This window comes from Pectinophora gossypiella, chromosome 14 (genome assembly GCF_024362695.1).
Source record: "Pectinophora gossypiella chromosome 14, ilPecGoss1.1, whole genome shotgun sequence".
NCBI classification, from domain to species: domain Eukaryota; kingdom Metazoa; phylum Arthropoda; class Insecta; order Lepidoptera; family Gelechiidae; genus Pectinophora; species Pectinophora gossypiella.
In genome coordinates, this window is record NC_065417.1 from 10,830,239 (window position 1) to 10,853,852 (window position 23,614).

Here is a 23,614-nt window from a genome sequence, read left to right on the forward strand (position 1 = left end):
CACTCGTGTGTGAAACGCCCTATAACCCTTCAGATGGCCCTTCAACAGCAACTCACAAAGTAAAACTAATTCTAACCCTTCACGCATAAGGTCTTTTTAGATTAGCCAATTTCGGCCAACAGACATGTTTATTTATAGAACACCTGCTCTATGGCCGGGTGGGTAGAGTTTCCTTTATTTTGGAATTGCGTGTAGTTGCGTTTATTGTTTTTTTTTTGATAAGGGATTTTCTTGTCTCTTTCCTACCTCTATATTGATTGGTAGTGGAAGAAGAGAGAGAAAGAAGGTCTTTCTTTATTAAGTATAATAAATTAATATAACAATCTCGGAGATGGCTGCCCCAAATTCGATTCCCTATTGGGTTTGGAATTGAGGACTTTAAGCGATGCTAACTCTATGTCTAGATTTTTCCAAAATGGTTCTTCAGTTTAGTAAACGGATCCTGTGAGAATCAGAACAGCGCTGGGAAGATGATGGTTCTTATGTACAGTCAAACTACATGCTTCCTTTTTTAATGTTAGAGATTCTTTATTCAAATGGTAAAGTAGCACTAGCATAAAAACAAAAAAATAATAAAGAAATAATTTGCAAAAGCTCAAAATTAAACAGCCTTAACGGTAATATTTCACAAAGATGACTACTTAAAGTTTCACCCTCTATTTAAAAAAATCGTTGTACGGTAGACGTTCACTATTAAATCGGCTTGAACTTAAATTAGTTTCAAAAGAAATACAGTTCAATGAACATTTGAAGGTCTAGGTATTGTCAATTCATTAGAAATTAATTATATTGTACTTAGTTTACGCAGGTATAAAATAAAAATGTCCCAAGATGAAACGTACATTTTTCTTAAATTACTTTTCGTGGAAATTATTTTCTGTGTTGCCAAAATTCATAATAATTTGATAAGGGTTCAGACTACTATTATGGAAACTATTCTATATTTTGACATTCCATAAAAAATATATGAAAGAAGCGCGTAGAATTACAAAATCCAGAAAATGTTTTAGATTTTCTATACGTCAGAATAATTTATAACAGAAACTTTGTAAAAAAGGTTATTATAAGGTAAGTTATTATTAAGAAGATATGAATGCATGGGATTTGCTGTCTGGAAACCGATATTAGGCAGCCAAATTACTTACTGAATTGTTAAACAAAATGGCACCAAATGGTTCATGCCACACGGTGCTGCTCGCCAGTTCTGTTACTTGTTTGGCTTGACACGCTCCCGAATGTCTAATTTTTATACGAGTCTAGTTTTTTTTTTTTTTTTTCAAGAACTTCTAGAGCCCTCTACCGAGGTTTTCCTTGCAGCTTATTTTCCTCGGTTATACAGGCTGTGAGAAGCTGCAGTATTTTGAGGCGGATGAAACGTGCTTTATTTAAAAATTGGCGATTCTAAGTATAACTATGTTACCTACTGAATAAAGATATATTTGAATGTAATGAATGACTAAATAATATAAAAAAAACAAAATGGCTGTGCTCAGAAGAATACTCAACGAAGTAGCTGCAATTTAAATTTCAAGTAAGTACCTAAGTAGATACGTTTGCTTGCGACTTGGGTAAATGGTAAATAGCGTAAACATTATGAAAAATCCAACGCTTTCAAGGAAAGTTGAAAGTTTTGCATCGTTACTATGATAGCATAAGTAAAGATCCATGCTTCACCTGTTCAGACTTGCAAATTGACTCTGACCTCATTCATATCTCGGGAAAGCTGAAATTATACTGAGGAGAATAAAATTGGGAAGCCTTTTAGTAAGGATGCACAGACAACTCTGAACTGAGGATTCCACTGTAATATTTTATATACTTTCTAGTATTTATGTAGAAGTGTAATGAAAAACATACACACATACATAGCTGAAGTGGATTTGTATGTTATACATCTCTGCCTAATTGCTCTGCCATTGAGGATGCAGGCGTGATTATATGTTGTTCGGTTATGTTGGTTTTGTAAAGAAAAACCTAAGAAAGAGAACAATAAGGTAGGATAAAGGTGTAAGTATCGAGATGACAACTGACAGAAATGAATGGAAAAAGAATAAATGTTGTGCTGACCATACCTAGAGTGAGATAAGTACAGGAGAATGATGATGATCTCGTCTCTTTTGCACAAGGCGATGCACTATATCCTGCTCTCATTCTAATCAAACGAGTTCTTGCAAGATCTAGCAAGTGCATAAATAATTCAAATTCAAATATATCTTTATTCAATAGGTAACATAGTTACACTTTGAATCGTCAATTTTACATAACGAACTTCTCATCCGCCTAAAACTACTGCAGCTTCTCACAACCTGTATAGCCGGGGAAACAGACAGGGCCCTAGACGTTCTTTAAAATAAAATAAAAATAAACATAAAATATTGGTATACAATTGAGTAATTTAGCTGCCTAATATCAGTTCTCAGACAGTTAATCCCATGCATTCATATCTTATGTTTGTCTTACTAACATTCTATTATTCGAATGTAAGAAGTAGGTACATAAGTAACGTAAACAAGTTGCATAATTGTCGTCTAGCAATTTATAACTCTCCTACCCTAACAACAAGTACAACTAACTGGTATTTGTATAATGGAAGATGTACGTACAGACAATGAAGACAGTTACTTCTCACATAGAGGAGATCCCCTTTATAGTGCTGACCAACTAGAGGTCCCTTGAGAAATGGTTCAATTTAGGTGTTGTTCTGTTAAATGAAACAAGCCACTTGGGACCCGAGATTGCCTGCCTGAAATTAATAGGAGATACGATTGAGATACTAAAATTAGAATTTTCATTAAAATTTCGTCTGATTTAGATGATGCTTCTAAATATAACTTAAATTTACTTCATTAATGGATGGTATTGACTTCTTTACGTAATCACTAAAATGTATCTACGGTCACGAGCATTAATATGTATACACTTTGGTACCATGTCACATTAACTTTTTTGACAAATTGAACTGTAAGTCTCACTAAATAATGTCAAATATGTTAGTGCGACAGAGTCCTAAAGTGGGTACATTATATTGCTCATGACTGTACATAACAAGTGTCTTCTTCTTCGTCGTTCCCTCACTGCTGAGGATCGCGACCACAGGGTATGGCTTTTCACTCAGTACGGCTATATGCTGCGTGAACCACTCTCTGCATACTGCTGCCCACCGTTAACAAGTGTGTATATACATACTCACGTGTCCTACCGGGTTCAGCAGAGACTATGGAATTCCATATGCTTCGGTCTTTATACACTTCTTTAGCTTCCTCCACATTCAGCAATCGTTTCATATACGCATGCCGGTTCAGAGTGTTTAGTATAAGTGTATAATTATCATATAACATTATTTTCTTCTTATATCATGTGGGTTGAAAGGCCCGGACATGTCTCATGTTTCTATTACTTCTTCTTCTATCGTGTGGGTTATGAGGTGGATGACCATCCTCATTAACCCTGGTGTCAGGGTTACTATTGAGCCGTCAATGTCCCTTACAAGGCTCATGTAACGACTACTTACTTACATCAGTAAGAAGTAACCGGGACCTACGGCTTAACGTGCCTTCCGAACCACGGATCGTCTTACTTTCGGACAATCAGGTGATCAGCATGTAATGTCCTAACCAAACTAGGGACCATAAAGTATTTTTTATGATATGTCCCCACCGGGAATGGAACTCAGGACCCCAGGAACGTGAGCTCAACGCTCAACCACTGGACCACGGAGGCCGTTAATATTCAAGTAAAATAATGATATGTTCCACATGAATCAGTATGAAGTCGCCTTGACTCCAAAGTGAATTAGGTCGGTCATGATCTCACAACCTACACGAGAAGAGAAGAAGATGTAGCAGTAGAAAATTGATACATAATAAAAATATTATAGATTATAATTATTGGATAGAGCTCGCACAGAACCGGGATACTTGGAAAGACATGAGGGAGGCCTTTGCCCAGCAGTGGGATCACACAGGCAAATAATAAATGTCTTAAAGGGGCCTCTATGTGTTGGCTTCGGCTTCACGCCTTCCAAAATTCCGGCACTCCATAGCCCCGAGATATAGAAGTGACATACAAATAATAATAATAGGCGATATTTTTTTACCTTTGTTCAGAACTAACTAGGTCAATAAATTCGCATCCCAACACTACGAATATGACTTCCAAGTTCGGGTGTTTACCTACCTTTTTATGTCACGTGCATAAGACTGAAGGAAAACATCTTGGGAAAGTCGAGAAAAACAATATTTCTGCAGGCATTTTGTGGCAAAAACGATAAACTAACCGCGTGCGTGAAGCTCAAAATCTTTATTAATGATTCAAAAATTTTGGGAGATCCCAAAACAAACGCCTCAATTAATAGTCGAGTGACTTTAACGGGATTAGGCGGCGAAGCTCCAAACCCCGGGATTACGGAGAATTAACAAGATACCGGAGACAACATTACGGTATTACCACTGTAAGACGATTACGGAACTCTCAAAACAGACAATAGATTCGTTGAGATAATGTTTAATGAGTTAAACGCGTCTGGGCGCATTTCGTTTAAAATGGCACAAAAATACTTAATGAAACGCTTCTCCTCGTTTAAAAAAAAAGATTCGAACTTTAATTTAGAATTTAAAACGATTTGAAAAAACCAATAACAATTCTTCAATAGGCATATATTGAATTCTTCCCGATCACGTCACAAGATTCGGCGCGTGATTGCTCGACTTCCAATTTCGTACTAAAGTTGCAATATCTTATCCCAAAGCGTAACTTTAAAGTGTTACAGCAACAACGTTTAATTCTCAAGAGGAAACCCCGATAAGTAACCAACTTCATTATATCATGTCACGATTTAGAAATTTGAAACTTCACAAACATATCCCTTTTAGGAGTTGGAAGAGAAATTGATAAATTCACTAAAAGCGGTTACGACATGTTCCTGAGGGAATGAACATCAGGAAACTTGTTGGACTCTTCGGAACAAGCAAAGTTTCATTCCCAACGTTCCTATAAAGGTGTATTTTGATACTTATTTATTAGGTGCATTAGTGAAGAGCCCTAAGGAAATATGAGAGACGTTGAATGGATAGGATCAATTCCGCAGAGACTAATTCACGTGGCTTGTTTGTTCCATTTACTTCAGTAACAATTTTTGACACTTCATGAGTATTTTTACTTATTTGTCGTCATTTAAGTTGCAAAGTGATATCCACTTATTCTTATTCTACGTTTTTAGTACATGTTGATGTACTTACCGACTATCTTCAATGTCTAAACTATTAGGCGTGAAGATAAGCTCGCTTGGACATTAATTAGACGAATCCTCTAGACCCTTCCATAGCATCCCTCCCCTACAAACCAATGTGGTCTCTCAAATAGGATGATCATTTAGACTTGCGATTTGTTCAACCTTCTGTATAGTCATTAGGACGGCGTTCGGCAACCTTTTGTTGAGTTTATAGGTACTTTTCGTACTCGGTGCGATTCATGTACCTAATTATTTGAACTTACAAATATATAATATGTAGATAATCTCACGTCTATTTCCCACCGGGGTAAGGAGAGACTATGAAATTCCATTTGCTTCGATCCTGACATACTTATCACACTTTTCTTCTTATTTCTTTTCTTCTTCACTTTTGGTTATTATTTGAATGCCGTATATTTTTGTAATCCGTGATAGGTTTGTACGGAGAACGCATGACTTATATCGTAGTGTCCCTGGTTGGAATCTCGGCTCGTACCCCAAACCACTGAATTTGACTTTTATGAATTTGAATTTGAATTCTGTGTTAGGATTTTCGTATTCATGGTATTTTCTTTTTTACTTATTCTCGTACTTTTTTACGTACACTCGCAACAAAAATAAATAGTTTTATACTATATAAAATGTAAGTTAGGTTACTGTTTTTGCTACTTTATGTTACATCATTACCATAGTTCAGCATGTGTGAGCATGTACAAAAGCTCATTAATTCAAGAAAATAAAGTAAATACCAGTCTACATACATTATTGTGCCGAACTTTTGTTTCGTCGGCCCACATATCCGGAGTTGGGCACATAAAATTATTTTTACGAGGGGCATTCCTCTTTATTATACCGATAAAAGGTCGCAGAGCTTGTTGTAATTTGAATTTTATAACGTCGTAAAATAAACGATAGTTCGATGGATGCTCATGAAAAATCTTAGGGTCCTTTTGGAGGGTCTATTTATCTTTATCAGGAGCTCTTTAGTTTGATACGTTGACAAGTGTGTCTCGTAGACCGTAAGACGCATATCTTAGCTCCTTAGACTTCAAACATGGGACTGGGTCTTGATAAGGGAACCAGCTGCATGCAATGTATCCGACTGCTCGCTTCCACCAAAGTTGTCGTGTGCGCGGTACGCGACTGGCCCCCCCAGTCTCTTACACGAGCTCTTGTGAAGCCTCCACACCCCATTTGGGATATAATAATTAATTTAAAATTTTGATCATCATCTCCCTAGCATTACCTATCCCGTTTTCCACAAGGTCCGCTTACCTAACCTGAAGATTTAACAGGTCCGGTTTTTTACGGAAGCGACTAAAAATATTTTATTTTTTAATGATAATTATAATTTTGAATTCTAATTTTAATTGTATTAAATTATTGGACATTGGCATCTGCAATAAATGAATTTATTATTATTATAGTCATATAATTTTCCATAATAAGCTTGTATTGTTATTTTTAGATTATTTGATTTGATAATTATGTTGAATAAATGTACATTTTCCATAACTACCTAACATTTTTCCTATTAGTTTCCCTCAATTTTACTGACCTTTTAATGCATTTTTTTTTTACGTAAAGATACTTCATCATCATTAGCCGTACGACGCCTACTGCTGGGCATAGGCTTCCCCCAAGGAGAGGAGTAAAGATACTTACTAACAAGTGGTGCTCATCGTGTTTTAGTGTACGGGTACTATGACAAAATCTATCTTACAGAGCAAGTAAACCATTTATTTCAGTAGTAAATGCACGGGTATAATCTGTTTCCAAATCTCTCATAATTTATTAACCCCGTGTGGTTTACGTTACACTATTTACCTGAAACTAGCTTATAATTCAGTCTGAGCTGTAGCCAGTTTGAAACTAGGCTGTCGCGGTTTACCGAACCTCGTTTAGGGTGGTATTAATAAACGAATCTCAGCTGAGACTGCCCTCAAGATCATGCTCAAGTCTCTGTTTTTATATGAGAACTGTCACATTGACATGATCTTGAGGGCAGTCTCGAAGCTGAGATTAGTTTATTAATACCTCGCTTAGTAAGCTACATTACATGTAGTATTCGTGCCGCCAGGAGTCGAGGTTCGCGGCCTCTTGAGCATGGACATCATTGTACGAGTATAATATTATGTTACTATATTAAGTAACACACTCGTTATAATCTGAGAGCCTTCCAGGGTAGAGTGAATAGGCATTTGCTAGGTAAGCGTGATGCACCTTACACCACATCGTCACTTAGGTACCATCAGGTGAGATTGTGTAGAATTTTCAATATAGGTAGGTATTTCAGTTTTTCTAAGTTAATTTATAGAACAGATTCAATCTAATTAGATTATATCTTAATTTTTGTTTACATAAACAGCCTATATACGTCCCACTGCTGGGCACAGGTCTCCCCTCAATCAACCGGAGGGGGTATGGAGCATATCCACCACGCTGCTCCACTGCGGGTTGGTGGAGGTGTTTTTACGGCTAATAGCCGGGACCAACAGCTTAACTTGCCCTTCGAAGCACGGAATCATCTTACTTTTTCGGACAATCAGGTGATTCAAGCCTGAAAAGTCCTTACCAAACAAAGAACAGTCTCACAAAGTGATTTCGACAATGTCCCCATCGGGAATCGAACCCGGACCTCCAGATCGTGAGCCTAACGCTCTAACCACTAGACCACGGAGGCTGTTAATTTTTGTTTATTTTTCATTATTTAAATAAGTATACAAAAGCTAGGGCAACGCAGCGTGTGTCGACCCCTCGCAAGATGGCGGGACAACTTACAGAAGGTGGCTGGAAGCATCTGGATATCTAAGACTGAGGATAGGGCTTTGTGTGAGGGGAGATTGGGAGAGGCTTATGCCCAGCAAAGGACTGCAATGAGTTCATGATGACTATGATGAACAAAAACAAATGTACGAAGACCATTTTAACTATAATATAATGTTTCTGATTCCAATTTTATTTTAAGTTATACCTGTTATTTTCTTATCCGCCGTAGAGGAAAGTACAGAAAAATAGCCCTCTTAAAATGGCCAATAATAACCCGACAGAATTATGTTGACTGCACACGTCAAACGCGAACGGGTTATTCATTCATTCACTTATTCATTTTAAAATTAACAGATGTCAATCATCCGTCCATTTCCTTTTCGGCGGATAGGAAAATGACAGGTATAATTGAAATGAAAGTGTCCTCAGGAATCAGGGCCAAAAAATAATTTAAATTACTTACAATTATTTTATTACCTGGATTCAAAATAAGTGAGTCTGTACGAAGTTAAGTTAACAAAAAATACATCAGAACGTGCTTTTTCAAAGAGCGCTTACGTGATTTTCACTGTAAGGGGAATATAAAACGATAACTATATAAAAAATGTTGTGAAATTCGTAGGAATACCTAAGTAACTAATTATTCTTCCCTGTGGCACCAAGCCCTCAAGCAAAATCAAATGACGCAAACATCATTGAAACTCACGAAATAGTTACCTATTTCTCTATACACAATTATGTAAACAAATTCAGTTATAGAAACTACATACATATCTACCGGGTCCCGAGAAGCAGTTATAATAAAATCGACTAACTAGGTAAACCAAATTAAGTGGAAAGTCAATAAACGTTGGCGAGGCGTTTGATTAAAACTTCAACTCTGAACACACTAACTAATAAAGTTAGAATCGTGTAATTACCAACTAGTCTCTTCCGGGAAACAAAGGGTATTCGTATTCGTTTTGCTATTGAATTTTTACACCTTTTTGCTATTTTATACCCTAACAAGACTATATAAGAGCGTGGGGAAAGTTTGAAGGATAATCAGGAGCGCAAATTGCATGTTAAATTTTGTTCTGTGCGTATCAGTTACAAATCTGCCATGTATGAAATCTTGGAGATGGAATTTAGTCATTTTGGGTAGTTTTTGGAATGTCATGTTTGCCAAAAGAGAGGTCGATTGGTAATTGTTATCAGGGTAACCATAGCCACAGAAGACAACTTATAAACACACTTGATATTGAAGTTTTAGGTTCATCATCACTAATTTAAGTGCTACGCTCTTGTCGGTGTAGCATTCTCCATGCTATTTTTTTTGAGGAAAAATAGGCCTGTGGTTTCCCTCTTCCCTTCCGCCCCACAGTATTCTGTCTGACGCCAGTGGGATGGCGCCCAGAGTAGTCTATTTCAAAGCCGTACTAGGACTCATGTCCTCCGCTTCTGAATAGTACTGACAGTTACTGCTTCCCTCTATCAGGTTCCAAGAAGTTTTAGTTTTGTTAGCCAAATTGCAAACGATTTCGAAAACAACGCGCCTTTGACATTGTGCGCTTTTGACAATATGCGCTTTTGACATTCTGCTCTTTTGACAATTTGCTACCACTTGACATTTCGCTCGTTTGACCTTATGCTTCAAAACGGTTTGCAACTTCGCTAAGGCTAGATTGGGAAGACTACCAGATTAGGTTGGGAAGTCTGCAAAAATCTCATTGATTCTTTGTTTCGTAAACCATAAATAATCGCTGAACATTAAAAATAAGATGTTCTATGTACTTTTTAGACCCAATCTCTGGCCCACACTGGGTATTGTATGCATTTTATACTTCAATAAATTACCATTCACGTTCATGCAAGTATTAAAAACGCATAAAGCTCACAAAATAACAGGACGTTAATAACTGTCCAATATAACAATGGCAAGTTACATTTGTCGAAGCAATTGGGTCCTTTCATGGAAAATGTAATTGTTAACGCGTGATTTTGCCTTTACAATACTCGTAAAGTATCGCGCTTCGTAAATATTATGAGCCATGTAAAAGTTTATTCTTTTAAGGAGATAAATCAAGGCAAATAAAATACACTTTATTGCACAGACCGTAATTTTAACAAGCAGACATAACACCCGAATACAGTACAACTTAGCTGACCTTATTGCTCTAGAGAAATTTCTTCGAGTGAACCACAACCAGGAAACACACATTTACTAGACTTGGAAGCGTTTGCTTATATCTGGGCTTTTAAGAACTTATCATTCTAAGAATCTCGTAGCAGGCGTCTCTTGAAGCGAATCAAATATAATGAATCCCAACAAAAACATTTTCATGTAAAATGTTGCCAAGATGAGTTCATATTCATATCGCTCGCAATATTCAAAAAGTTATCAGATCTCAAGTAAAGCCAAGCTTCTAACTCTGCACGCCCTAACTATACAAACACTAAGTTCCCAAACTCTACATGTTAGGCAAAATATGGGGCTGATGAAACTTTACATGTAAAACTGCTGACAACATATTCTGAAAATTTAGTTTATCTAGTATAATCCAAACCTGAGTTGTGAGGGCTCGAAAGATCGACGAAACGTTTCTAGAAAAGTTAGGTTAGATTAGGAGCCCAGCCTTTGCGCTTCGCTTTGCTCGTCTTGGCGGGGACACTCCCGTGCCCCGATTTATCTAGGCCGTTTAATAGACAGTTGGCTCGACCATTATACACAGCGATACAGCTCCTATCGCGTTGGTCTAACAGAAAGCTCGGTAAGATGTGTGTACTTAGTTCATCATGCGACGGATCTTAGCTATAAGAGATATCTCTCCCTCTCTCTTAACCGTACTAGACCCAAATACAACTGTTCATTATTATTAGGCACGTCAGGGACTTTTGGCGGCTCAATAGTTACCCTGATACAAGGGTTTATAAGGTCGGTCATTCATTTCATAATTCACATAAGAGAAGATGATAAAAATATAACGTTATTTAATATTATAAAATTCCTTTGGATAATATTAACTACTTGGCTGGACAAATGTTATGCTTGAGGATTGCGAAAAAAGCAAATACTTTAATTTTAATAATTAATTTAATTCTTTCACTACGAACATAATAGAATAACAAATAAGTACAATAATTTGAAAGGCGAAAACACTTTTGTTTAACATCTACATTTTAGCGATATTTAAACTTAAAACTAAGTATTACATACAATAAATACAATATAATTATGTATATTTTCTTATAAATATTTATTTTTATTACAATATTCCCTTAAGACTAGTCAGGAAGTAGTTATTAATGTTATCTAAAATTTCTGAAAAGACAAAATACTTTTAATTTATTGTTACATTTGAAAATAGAAGCGGTTTTTAGTTGTTTATTTTTTTTATTATTTTTCAGTTTAAGGACGGGATATCACAGCTATTAAAGTTAATTTATGTACAATATTTATTTTTAAGCTACAATTGTATTTTCAAAATATATCTTTTAAAATATAGGGCACAAAATGTTAATGAACTATATTTTGGTGTAAAGCTAGTACTAAACACTAGTGGCAAAAATGATATAAAAATATTTACATTATACAGAAAATAAAATAATATTCCTCGAATGCCATATTTTGTAAACTGAATATTGAAGTTTTAAATACACTTTAAAAATGCTGGAATTATTAGCTCGAATATTTTTAATCATGAAACGATTCAAGTGCAGGTCACAAAGGAAAAATATTGACGTATATAATTATGATCCGCTCGCAAATATTTCCGTGATATGAAAAGAAATAAAAACATTATTTACGAACAATGCATTCGAAATTCGAATTCTGATAAAACAGACGATGCATAAAAAACTTGTTTTTTTAAAAAAACACTGCGTGACGTATTTTTTCGAAGTGTTCTTGCTACAGATAATACAAATGGCAATTAATAATGTTAATTTCTTGTGAGCATAGGGTTAATCATGATGTTAGCGAGTGCGTTTCTTCGTTTACGCCACGCGCCTGCGCCTTGTGCGTGATACTGTAGTTGCCGATACCAGGTGCGCGTGCGACTGTTCTCTTCGGCCTGGAAGTATTTGAAAAAATAAAAAAACATTATTATTTCATATTGATTTTTACTCTGGTGGTGTTTTCTATCACAATATGAATGATAATAATAATACATAAACTGCCTTAAATTTCATTGGTGGGCACAGGATATCCTCTCAATCAACCGGAGGTAGTATGTAGCATACTCCACCAAGCTGATAAAGTGCGTATTAGAGCTGAAGGCTTTTATGGCTAGCAACCTGAACCAACATCTTAACATGACAATACATTGATTGATGAATATTCAGTGTTCAACTTCAAAAACACTTTTGAAACTTCGTATTCTTGACGCCTAGATTTTGATATACATTGATCATCAACTTCCTTAAATATCGAATTTAGGACATAGCAAAAACAGGTGACTCCCGCTCCGGTTCGTTCTTGGGGCAAAGGTTAGCCATCGCTATTATGGGCACCTTTGCACCGGGAACGGTCAGAGACGGGTTATTTATTGCCTAAGATTTTCTAATAATTTTATTAGATGTAAAATTGACTTGGCCATAGAATAAATAATAATACTACGAACATATAGAACACCGAACGGTAACTCTTCGCCCCGCCCCAATTCGTATCGGACGCCAATTTCAACCCCTCTGAGTCTTACTTTAAATTGCCGTAAGTCGCTAAGGAGTAAGGGGGAACGCGCGGACTGATTGTCTCGCTCGCACTTACGCGTTAGGCGGCACACGGTAAGAGCGAGATTTCTGTATGCAGTGTCTGGGGTGTGCTTAGGATTTAAATACAAAGTGTGTCTGCAAGTTGTTGTCTGGTGAATTCTGGTGCTACTCCTAACGATTACGGTACCTACAATAAAGGAACTGTTAATATAATTATGGTTATAGGTACCTTAAAAATATAAGAATCCTTAGTAGTAATCTCGTGGACTTCGAAGAAATGCTCGGGCTCGTGATCCGCTGCTACCACACACCGGTCTAGGAACAGTGGCTCCCTCTGCAGTGTGTATCGTCCAGCCTTCTCTCTCACAAGGAGTAGAGCAGCTTCTCTTACTCCACTCCTCGCGAACAGAGCTTCTCCCTCCTTCTCTCTCGCCTCTCTATCTCTTGCTTCCCGAATCTCACGGATCTCATTCGGCTTGTGAGTCGTCGTTGGCTGGGGAAAGAGGTTGTTTGGTTTAGATTTGTTCTTTGGTAGGTTTTGACAGTCAGTTTATAATTGATATAAGACTGTGGGTATTTTAGAGTTATCAAAGTCAAATGTAGAATATCCTTCTATTTTGAAATACTTGCGTAAGCGTTGTCAAGGGTCACACAAGAAAGGAACATCTTACAAGTAGGACAGAAGAAGTACAATAGGCGACCTTATAGGGTTGACGAGGTTGGTATTCCACGTCACAACCCACACGATAGAAGGAGACGAAGTAATGTCTGGGCCTTTGGCGGCTCAATACTAACCCTGTCGTCGGTCGTCGATCTTACATCCCACACGAGATAAGAAGAATACTAATATACCTAATAATTATACCTACACGATAAGAAGAAGAGGAGTACTGTAACTCACCTTTCCATTAGTTACCAAAAGAGCGTTGATCGGCGTCAGTTTGATAGTGCGGCCCTTACGCCAGTTGTTATCATTGGGCTGAGTGAACAGCAGCTTGCCTTCCATCGCGAACCTTTAACAAGTAAAACAATCAATATTATATATATGTATAACACAATACACCTGTATCACTGAAGGCAGATGTGTGTGTCTAGTATAATGTTTAAGTACCACGTAATTGGGGACGACGAAGCGAATCCTGGAAACCACGTTTTTGTTTTTTTGCTCTTGGCCCCAGACTTGCCCGAAGGCATTAACGAGGTCTAAGATGGAGTGAGCTCGCTCAGAAGGTGCCTTTTCACTTTGGCCTTGAAACCACCCGGGTTATATGCATTCGGAAATACAGAAGACGGCAGAGAATTTTACTCCTTGATAGTAATATCATATCTATGATCCTACTCATCTATGATCCAGATATGAATTCAAACACTTAAAGGTAGAATTAAGTATGTTATTAATATAAGGTACCTGCCACTATTATGTATTTACAAATAAGACTTTAAGTAATGAATGCGTATCACGTATCAATGAATTGTCAACGTCAAACTTTATATTAGAAATTCGAAACGTTAATCATATTCAGTATAAGTATGATGTCTATGTTAGTCTGCCACGCAACAAACTATTCATTCACGACTGAAGTTAATCACAACAACATTTAGCAAGTTAATTCGGTTGAGAAAATCTTCCTTTTCTAGTTTACTACGTCACCACACGACTAATTTAAGAGCCACGCTCCATGCTACTTTTTTAGGGAAAAATAGGGCAGAGGTTTCTCTCTTGTCTTCCGCCCCGCAGTATTCTGTCAGACGCGAGTGGGATGGCGCCCAGAGTAATCTATTTGAAAGCCATACTAGGACTCCTGTCCTCCACCTCTGAATAGTACTGACAGTGACTGCTCTCCTCTGTCAGTTACAGTAACTGTGACTTGCCCCTTCCGTCAGCTTTGTAAAATAATGGGTGCAGTAAAATCACTACTTTGAGCACGATTTTGCATACGCATAATATTTTTTACTTAAATCAAATGCCAAATTATTATACCTCTGCCGGAAAAACTTGATTAAGAAAGTGGGCTTTATATATTACACTTAGTACAATAGCAAATCGTAATCCTAGATTTAGCTCTGAGACGTAATTAGGACACATTAATTTCGACCTCAGCAACTGTGCTATTCCCACCAAAGTCGAAGTCGGCATTAATTTATAAATCCAACAAAGCAATTACATTAAGCAAATTAATTTTCGCAGCTAAAGCAGAGTGTTCTAGTGTTCACATGCCGAAATATTCAAATTCGTCATTTTATAGCCAAATTAATGACGAATTCATATTCATTTTAGCAGCTTTCGACACATTATTTCATAGAACACATAATTCCACAAAGCATTATTTCAAATAGTAAGTTTATTCCAGAATACTACAAAATAATTTCTATGAAACAAATATTTTGAAACGCGTGTAGATTCAGTGTTTAAATATTTGTTCGCGAAGCCGCACCCGCAATTTAGTTTTATTGGTAAGAGTTATAAAATATTCATATTTCCATTTGTATATTTTTGGGTATCACTATAGAAATGAAACTAAAATATTGTTGTACAATTAAAAAAAGGTATGTTTATTTACTCTCTGCGTTTGTAGGTTTAAAAGCCACAAGGGAAGCGTTATTAGTTGGAGGTAACCTCAAATATCCGAGCATAATTTAATATTAAGTAATTCATATTTTTAACAATACGAAAATTGGTCATGTCTAAGCATGCAGACCCAAAATTGGAATCATATTATCGTTTGACAAAACGAAATAATAATAGAGAAAATACGAGATGAACGCATCCACTGTTTTGTAAAAAAAAGCAAACGAAATTTAACTATTTCATATTTATGATTTGAATTTCTTTAAATTTGCAATGGTTCCTACCGTTACAATATTATTTGTTATGATTTCTAATAACGATAGCCTTTGGCAATTTTCACAAGGTTTTCAACAAAACCACATAAACTAGACCCCATTGTAGCAGCATACAATTTGCACCAAAATTAAAGCAAACCTTATAATTTTCACCTCTTCCAAACCCATTTTCAACCCTAATACCATAATTTTCCTGGAAACATTCAAGTTAAAATGTCTTAAGGCATCAGCCTATTTCCTTTTTACACGTATAATTACTTGTATTTGTGTTGGTGTTCCGACATAAAGAGTCTTGGAAATAGCTCTCTTCGCAGTAACTGCCACTAAAGGGACGATTATCAGGTTTACGGGACAAGTCAGGGAAACTAGCGAGCGACTTATAAATATGCTAGTAGGTGAAAGGACATTTATGGCTACTAACAATGCACTGATGCGACAACACTTTATTCTTCACGCATATAATACACATTTTTATAACATACCCGAGTAACTTTAATAAATCATTGCGAAGTTACTTATTTAATGTGAACTTTCTAAAAATATTGCTACAATTCAGCATTTATGAAATTAAATCAGTAATGCTAGTGTCTTCAAATTATTTGAAATCTAATAGACAATATATATTTAATAGTTCTTGTTTACAAATAGCCTGTCTTTTTAATATTAAATTATTAAAAAGCTAAATCTTGACTTGTACCAAGAGTCAAACCTGAGGCTCGCAATGGTTCTAGTAATGACGTCATTTGTCCCATCCACCCGTAGCAGACGGATATGCCACAATTTGGCGAAACATCCCAAATTATCAGTGTACTAAATGTTTATTTTTTAATTAAATCTGGCTTAGGAACTGAACTTTGTCGTTGCATCTCAAGAAAATTATGAATTTGTAAAACAAAAGAACAACTTTCTCCTTGTTTATTCGAAATTAAGAGATTATCTAATAATAATAAGTCTATTATTGGTATCTCACAATAGATCACCAGATAATTTCCGGAAGCTACACAAAGGTCAGGATCACGAAAACTTAAACGTGACTGTATTGTCGCTCAATGACAATTTTGATTTACGCAATTCGTTTCGTTACGTAAAGACTATCTTAGCAGCCACGGAAGAAGGAAAAGTAATATTGTCAATCAAAAGGTAATTAAGGCGCCCATTATTAGGTAGGTTAGCCGCATCGGGGCAACGGAGCCAGAGCAAGTCAAAGCGAATGCACGTGGCTACTATCAGCCTCCGCGCAATGGGCATCCAACATTTTTATCAGATTTATAAATGGTGAGCACAAACCTAGCATCGTCATGATTCCAGTCCAAAACATCGACGGCCATCTTCCTCAATCTGATATCCGCTACGTGAAGATCGTGAGCAGTTCTTCTAGCAGCCGCTAGACGGCGCCACAGCGGCACATCTCTTGCCGCAGCCGCCGCCGCGGCTGCTGCAGTGTTGATTTCTTCAAGTTTGGTCTCGACGCAACGCTGAGCCGCCTTCACATCTTCGCGTTCAGTCGCGCAAGCTGCAGTCGCTCGATGCAACCGAGAGAGAAGGAGCGGATATTTTGTCACGCGTTGGACTGGCACCTGAAACGATGACAGTACAAAATTAACAAAACTTCTCTCTTCTCGACTTTTGTTTATGTGGAAAACAAAGAAAAATATTTAATGTATTGAGTTGCTTATTACCCAGCAAGTTTTATGTTTCTAAAACTAGAGTTTAAAAAGTGTGATCGAGGATACGGTTCACTTACCATGAGAAATGAATTAAGGTTCATCCGTCTCAGGACCGCGTTTTCCATCTGCGAGACGCGCAAGAATATCCTCAGAAGTTCCTTCTCCTTCTCAAGACCGGCCAATAAAAGTGCAGCACCCGCTTGTTTCACGCAGTACGACTGGAATGCCGCTAACATACCCGAACATTCCAACAAAATTTTGCCAACGTTCACTGTAAGCAAATCCTGAAAAAATATAAAAAAATATATTAGTACACATAAGATACCTCAAACAATGTGACTAAAAGATTCATTTCTTATCACCTCATCTCCTTGATCGACGGCAATTTCAAGACCATCTCTTAGTTTTTCTGATAAAACTTGATTGTTTTCAATTAGTTCTTCTACGTTCAAGAATATAGCACTCAGTTGTTCCTGTGTTAGAAGTCCAGCTACTAGCATAGGTTTGTAGAATTCTTCCAAGATTATTTGCAAATCTCGTCCGTACTTCTCTTCTGTTTCAACGATTTCAGTTATTATTTCCTTTCTTTCGGCTCTCTTCTTGGCACATTTACGACACACCAGTGGAGCATATATTGATCCTGTAAAATACAAAACTTGCAATTATTGCAAATATGAAAATGTATTGGACGATAAATTGTAACCATAATTAAATATGATTCCTATGTGTTTACATACCTTGTTCAGTAACTTGTGTTTCCACAGCAGTATCACAATCTTCGCAAAGATGAATAGGAGTGTCTTTATCGCTGATTGTATTACATGGCGAAGTTTTCCCCTGAAGTCTGCTTCTTGACGATTTACTCGTTTCAGACCCGACACCAGAGTCGTTCCTCTCTATTTCAGCTGATGTCTTTTTACAGACAACGGTCTTTTCCAAACTCTCGTGATTAATAATTAATGAGTTGTCTTCACTTGAGTCAGACGCGTGAGACAACTGACTGGTGTTACTACTTAGATGTGTATTAATAATTTCGTTATTAATATGCTTTTCTTTTCTATCCTCTATTAAAGTGGTGCCATTTTCAGTCACATAACTAGTAATGTAAGTTTCCTCGTCATCAATGCCTCGTTCTTTTGCATCAACTAAGTACGACAGAATGTCGTATTTCGATGCACCTTCAAATATGGAACGAGAACCATGACGTTTCTCGTCGTCTAACAGCATTAATGAGTTTGGTGGAGGATTAACTGGTAAAGGCGGCGGCATATCTCCAATTTCTTCGTAAATCGGATCACTATTCAAACGAATGGATTCGTAATGATGGTCGTCATCAGTATTGTTTGCAATTTCAATATCACATAAGGCGGCGTCTACCAACATTTGATAGAACTTTGATCTTGTCGAGTTTGTATCGTCTTCTGTGGATAGTTCACTTGCCGACGCATTGTAACAGTCCGACATTGGTTCGAGATCTGAGAAAACTCCCATAGCACCGCTCTCATACTCCATACTTTCATAGGGAGCAGAGCAGCCGTTGTCTTCATTTTCAGGACAAACGGAATCGATTATTTTATCTTTATTCGATTCGCTGTCTATAGTTTTTTCCTGTATCTTTGGTTTTTCTTCTTTTCCTTGTTCATTTTTGGTCACTTCCTCCTTCATGTTCTTAAGGGAGCTCTCTATTAGTTTTTCTATGGTCATTTTGCTGCTTTCTGTTCCCTCTTGATGTTTTGATTCCTGGAGTTTTATTAAAGAGTTTTCTATTAGTTTTTTCACTAGATCTGAATCTAAGCCCTCCGCTAGATGACCAAAGAAGGGATCATCAAAAAGCTTCGTGACAAAGTCTCCATTTTCTTGTTGATTTTCCCCATTTGGCAATACGTCATCTTTTTTACCACAAACATGCGGAATTAAGTTTCGTTTTACAGCTTCTACAGGATCAGCCAGTATAGAAGATAAATCGTTAGAACTTCTATCGCCATTTAAAGCTTTTCTGTTGGCGTCTGCGCAATATTCCTCGTAAGCATTAGCTTCTGGTTTATTTTCCTTTTGGTCTGACAGTACTGCACCGATATAAATTTGACTTTTTGACTTTTTGAGTTCTTTTTCGGGAGTTCCAACACTAATTGTAACAGTTGTTCCAGTTTGATAAGTGTTGCAAGTGTTACCATAATCATCGTTTACGACAACCGATGATAGATAAATTGGTGTATCGTTACTTACGTTCATAGTAGAATAACATTCGTTACCATTTATCTGAATAGATGTTTTTCTTGGTTCATTTTCAATAAATTTCATGGCACTTGAAGCCTCTTTCGGGTGATCGTTATCTTCTGAATCGAATTGTTTCACTCGTAATATAGTTTTCTGTTCATAATCATTAGCGTCTGACCACTCATCACTAGTGGAACTTGTGGAATTATTTCTAATAAAACGAGTTTTCATATAGTTGTTATGTTTCTTGACTCGTAAACGATCTTTAGATTTCAGTCTGGGTGGAGGTTCCGGTGACTCTGATAAACCTCGACGTAAGTTAGTAAGTACCTGCTTTGTTATATCACTGCTGTCGCTTAAATTCCCAGATTCAATTTCTTGATGATCCATTCCTGCCTGTGGTATTTCTTCTAATACTTTTTCTTTCACAGGTTGCTGGGAATTGTTTTGGTAAATAGTTTCCGTATCATTGACCAATGTTACAAATATTTGGCTTGAATGTCCATGTTTTGATTTTGGTCGCAAAGCCATTGTATCCAAAAACTTTGGTGGTGAGATCGACAAAGTTGTTGCTAGTCTTTCAGACTCAGAGCGCCGCAAAATTGGTATTTTGGGAATTTCATTATCTGAAACAAATATAAAAAGCACAAGTCAGATTTTTTATATAAGATAGATATAAAATTATAAAATAGATAAAGTAATTTAAATTTTTGTTTTTACCTTCAACACTGTTGTTATTTTCGTTTCCAGCTACGGTACTGCCATTTTCTAAAACATATTGATTTTCTTCGACGACAGTTTCAAACTTATTGACTTGTACATCTTCATAAATCTCGTGATGGCTATTTCGAACTTCTTGATTTATTAGTTCTGAAATTTCTATAGTGTTAGTTTGATATGTTTCCAAGCTACTAATTTGAAGTGACTCTTCACAGTTGCTTGATTGGTAATCTAAGCTGTGACTAACAACATCACCTTCTGCTGAAATATCTTCCTCCGTGTCAACATTACTTTCTCTTGTTTCATTCAGAGTAGTTTGTTCAAAGTTGAATTCTGCCGTACAAATGACCCTAGTCTCTTCCTTCTCCACCAAAAATTGAACGCGTTTTCTTTGCAGCATGTTTTGAGAATAGTTTCCCTTATCTTTAGGTTTTGGAAGATAAAACTGCGATGAATTTACACGTTTGCTATCAAAGGAATCATCTGAAGTTTCTGTTTTGGTATTAGAATCATTCAGTTCGTAGTTTTTTGGTTTCTTTAAAATAGATTTTATTGTATCAGTATTTTGATTTTTATATTTCTGATTACGAAGTGTATCATTGTAGGTTTTTCTATTGAAACTTCTATCTGGCAAACGTTGATTATCACTTTCGCTATCATCATCTGTTTTAACACTTCTGATTCTTCTTGGCGGCCGTTTAGGTGAAACGCTTTTCTGTTTAGTACGATTTGTGGTGGGTATATTTAATATCCTTTTACTTGTATTTTTGCTTAGTGACATTGATTTCTTGCTTTCATTTTTAATATTTGGCAATGACAAAGCAGAGGAAATATCTGAAGTTTTGTGTTCAGGTGTCTTGAGATCAAAATTTATAGGGTCATATGCTAAATCGTCACATTTAGTATCTTCAGCAATTTTAATTCTTTGTCCGCTTATTGCTTTTACATTAGAGTCAGACTTTGATTTGCTTAGAGGTTTGAAACTGCCATTTTTTAATGAATCATGAAAAACATCACCAAAGTTGTCATCAAACTCAATTTCTAATAAGGATTTTGAACTTCCACCTGACTTAACTAAATCATACGGATTTATGTCACAAGATAGAATTGACTTTTTGGATTCTTGAAGAGACTCATCTTCTTCTACCCATATTTCGTTTACACGAGTTACAGATTTGCTTCTGCTTTTACGAAGAGTTTCTGGACTTGGTTTTTTATTTTTTATTCGGCAAGGGCTAATGCTTTTAGCTCTTGACCGCGAAGTTGAAAATTGACTTCCGATACGAGCTTCATGGGGCGGTGCCAATCTGCTACGTCGCATCAAGTCATATGGGTCAGCTTCACCATTATTTTTCAGTATTGTAGGTCTCGACTTAGATCCTTGAACTCTAACTGTTCCGCCTTTTAGCATACCAGATTCCCGACTAACTTGCGGTCCTCTAACTGTGCCTCCTACCAATAGTCGTGGACTTTCTGCAATAGTCAACGGCAATCGAGATCCTTTACATTTCTTACATATACTGACTTTGGTAGAGCTGGTTTTCTTCGTACCATTGAGGTACTCAGGACAGGAACATAGTATGACAGCATAATTGTGTGGCGTTGGTTTTTGAGGAGTGCTTATTAGGACGGGACCTGTAACTTCTGGGTAGGCCGAGAAGACGCTGGGTCTAATAGGTGGGGTTTGGGTCCTGACGGACCCGTAAAGCCAAGTCTCTGCATACTTCATTGATTTAGATAAGGCTGACCCTCCCGGTGCGCTAATAGTTCCGTACATGTACGGGCTTTCAGGAGACTTGTCAGACGACTTGGTGCTCCCTGACGTGTTCAGCTTCAGTTTCGATGACCATTTCTTCGACCGCGTACTCTCCGGTGTGTCGTATATCTGTAAAAGAAGAAAAACCAAATGAACATTTCGATAGCCGTACGTCGGATCCCTTATTCAAGTTGCTTAATTAACGGTCAAATTATATTAATAGTTTGCGACGATCTTTTCCCATCATCAATTAAGTTTTTTCGGAATAATGACGTCACATGCCTACAATGTTCAACCGATAATACCAAATAATATTGTGAAGAGTACAAAAAACGATTTCTCATTCATCACTTGTTTACAAGGAAAATTCATTCTGTCAAAGAATATTTGTTGTTTCAGTATTTGAAGCCCATAGAAATTGAAGCCTAAAACTGACTGCATGAAACAAAATGTAATGGATCTTCCTGTTGAACTCGACTGATTTAACACCAAACTGATGTTATTCGAACTAATTACGTAGGTGATAATACTTTTTACTAATATTGCTCTTTTATAAAAAAAAAAAAAAAAAAACAAAAAGCGAAAACGAATAAATTTTATTTCATTTCATTATTTCATTTCATTTCATTTTTATAGGGAAAGCATTTGACAATTTTATTTAAAAGTACGTATTACTCACCCCCACACATACACACTCACATACATAAATACATATGCACTTATTTTGTTACTTACTCATATATTATCGTTATGATTATTTCTGCTATAATACTCGCATACTCACACATTCATATTTATTTATTCATGTTCCTACTGAACACACCCTTCACTCTAATACTTATATGTAAGCTTAATTTTAAGTTTCCTTTGGCTAACTATGCGCCAATATTACATGTACCCCATCCTACTTCACGTGCTTATTGTATGGTTTACTGGTAATAAAAACATTTCCCATTTTCAAAAAAAAGGACGTTTTAAAAATTAGAACATTCTTATATACAATTTATGCAGCCCTCGTCAAAAAATCTTTTGACGCTAGAATATCTAGATTTTACATTATTTTAGGTTTACGCGGCTATTATAATTAAAACACATAATAACTGGTTCTTACCGCGAGGAGCTCGGTGGCGCAGCGGTTAACGCGCTCGGTCTGCGATTGTTGAAGTAAAGCAACTTTCGCAAAGGCCGGTCATTGGATGGGTGACCACAAAAAAATAAAAGTTTTCATCTCGAGCTCCTCCGTGCTTCGGAAGGCACGTTAAGCCGTTGGTCCCGGCTCCATTAGCAGTCGTTAATAACCATCAACCCGCACTGGGCCCGCGTGATGGTTTAAGGCCCGATCTCCCTACCCATCCATAGGGAAGGCCCGTGCCCCAGCAGTAGGGACGTCAATGGGCTAATGATGATGACCGCGAAATTTTAATATCGAGAGTCTCATATCCCTGATTTAAACGCGGTAAGAACCCGTTATTATGTGTTTTAAATATCTAGATTTTGTTTACAATGTCTCGGGCAAATACACCAGCGTTAACTGAAGTGCCCGGTCGTCCAGTGTCAGTTCACTCTCACGTCCGCTGTATATTCTCTTACATTCGTTTGTTATTCAAACGAGGATGCCAATTAAAGCGCAAAGCGTTATTGTGGCGGTTTTACAGTCCCCCTTTTGTGCGTGAAGCCGACCTGATTAACTGAGCCTTCTAAATTTCGAAACTCATTCCG

General features: G+C 36.9%; 1 protein-coding gene and 1 long non-coding RNA gene across 3 annotated transcripts in view; one reads left to right on the top strand and one right to left on the bottom strand.

Annotated features, from left to right (window-relative positions):
- The window catches only part of LOC126372837 (uncharacterized), a 111,231-nt gene that overhangs the window by 35,826 nt on the left and 51,791 nt on the right, over positions 1-23,614 (top strand). The gene's annotated exons all lie outside the window — the stretch shown is intronic.
- Positions 11,059-23,614, bottom strand: part of LOC126372720 (uncharacterized) — a 209,089-nt gene continuing 196,533 nt past the window's right edge. For both annotated transcript variants that reach the window (XM_050018575.1, XM_050018576.1), the window contains 8 exons: positions 20,140-22,024; positions 17,940-20,045; positions 17,565-17,842; positions 17,280-17,486; positions 16,823-17,112; positions 13,593-13,704; positions 12,921-13,184; positions 11,059-12,051 (listed from right to left, as the gene is read on the bottom strand). In XM_050018575.1, the coding sequence (XP_049874532.1) occupies positions 11,920-12,051; positions 12,921-13,184; positions 13,593-13,704; positions 16,823-17,112; positions 17,280-17,486; positions 17,565-17,842; positions 17,940-20,045; positions 20,140-22,024 (5,274 nt within the window). In that variant the 3' untranslated portion in view covers positions 11,059-11,919. The remainder of the gene's footprint in view (positions 12,052-12,920; positions 13,185-13,592; positions 13,705-16,822; positions 17,113-17,279; positions 17,487-17,564; positions 17,843-17,939; positions 20,046-20,139; positions 22,025-23,614) is intronic.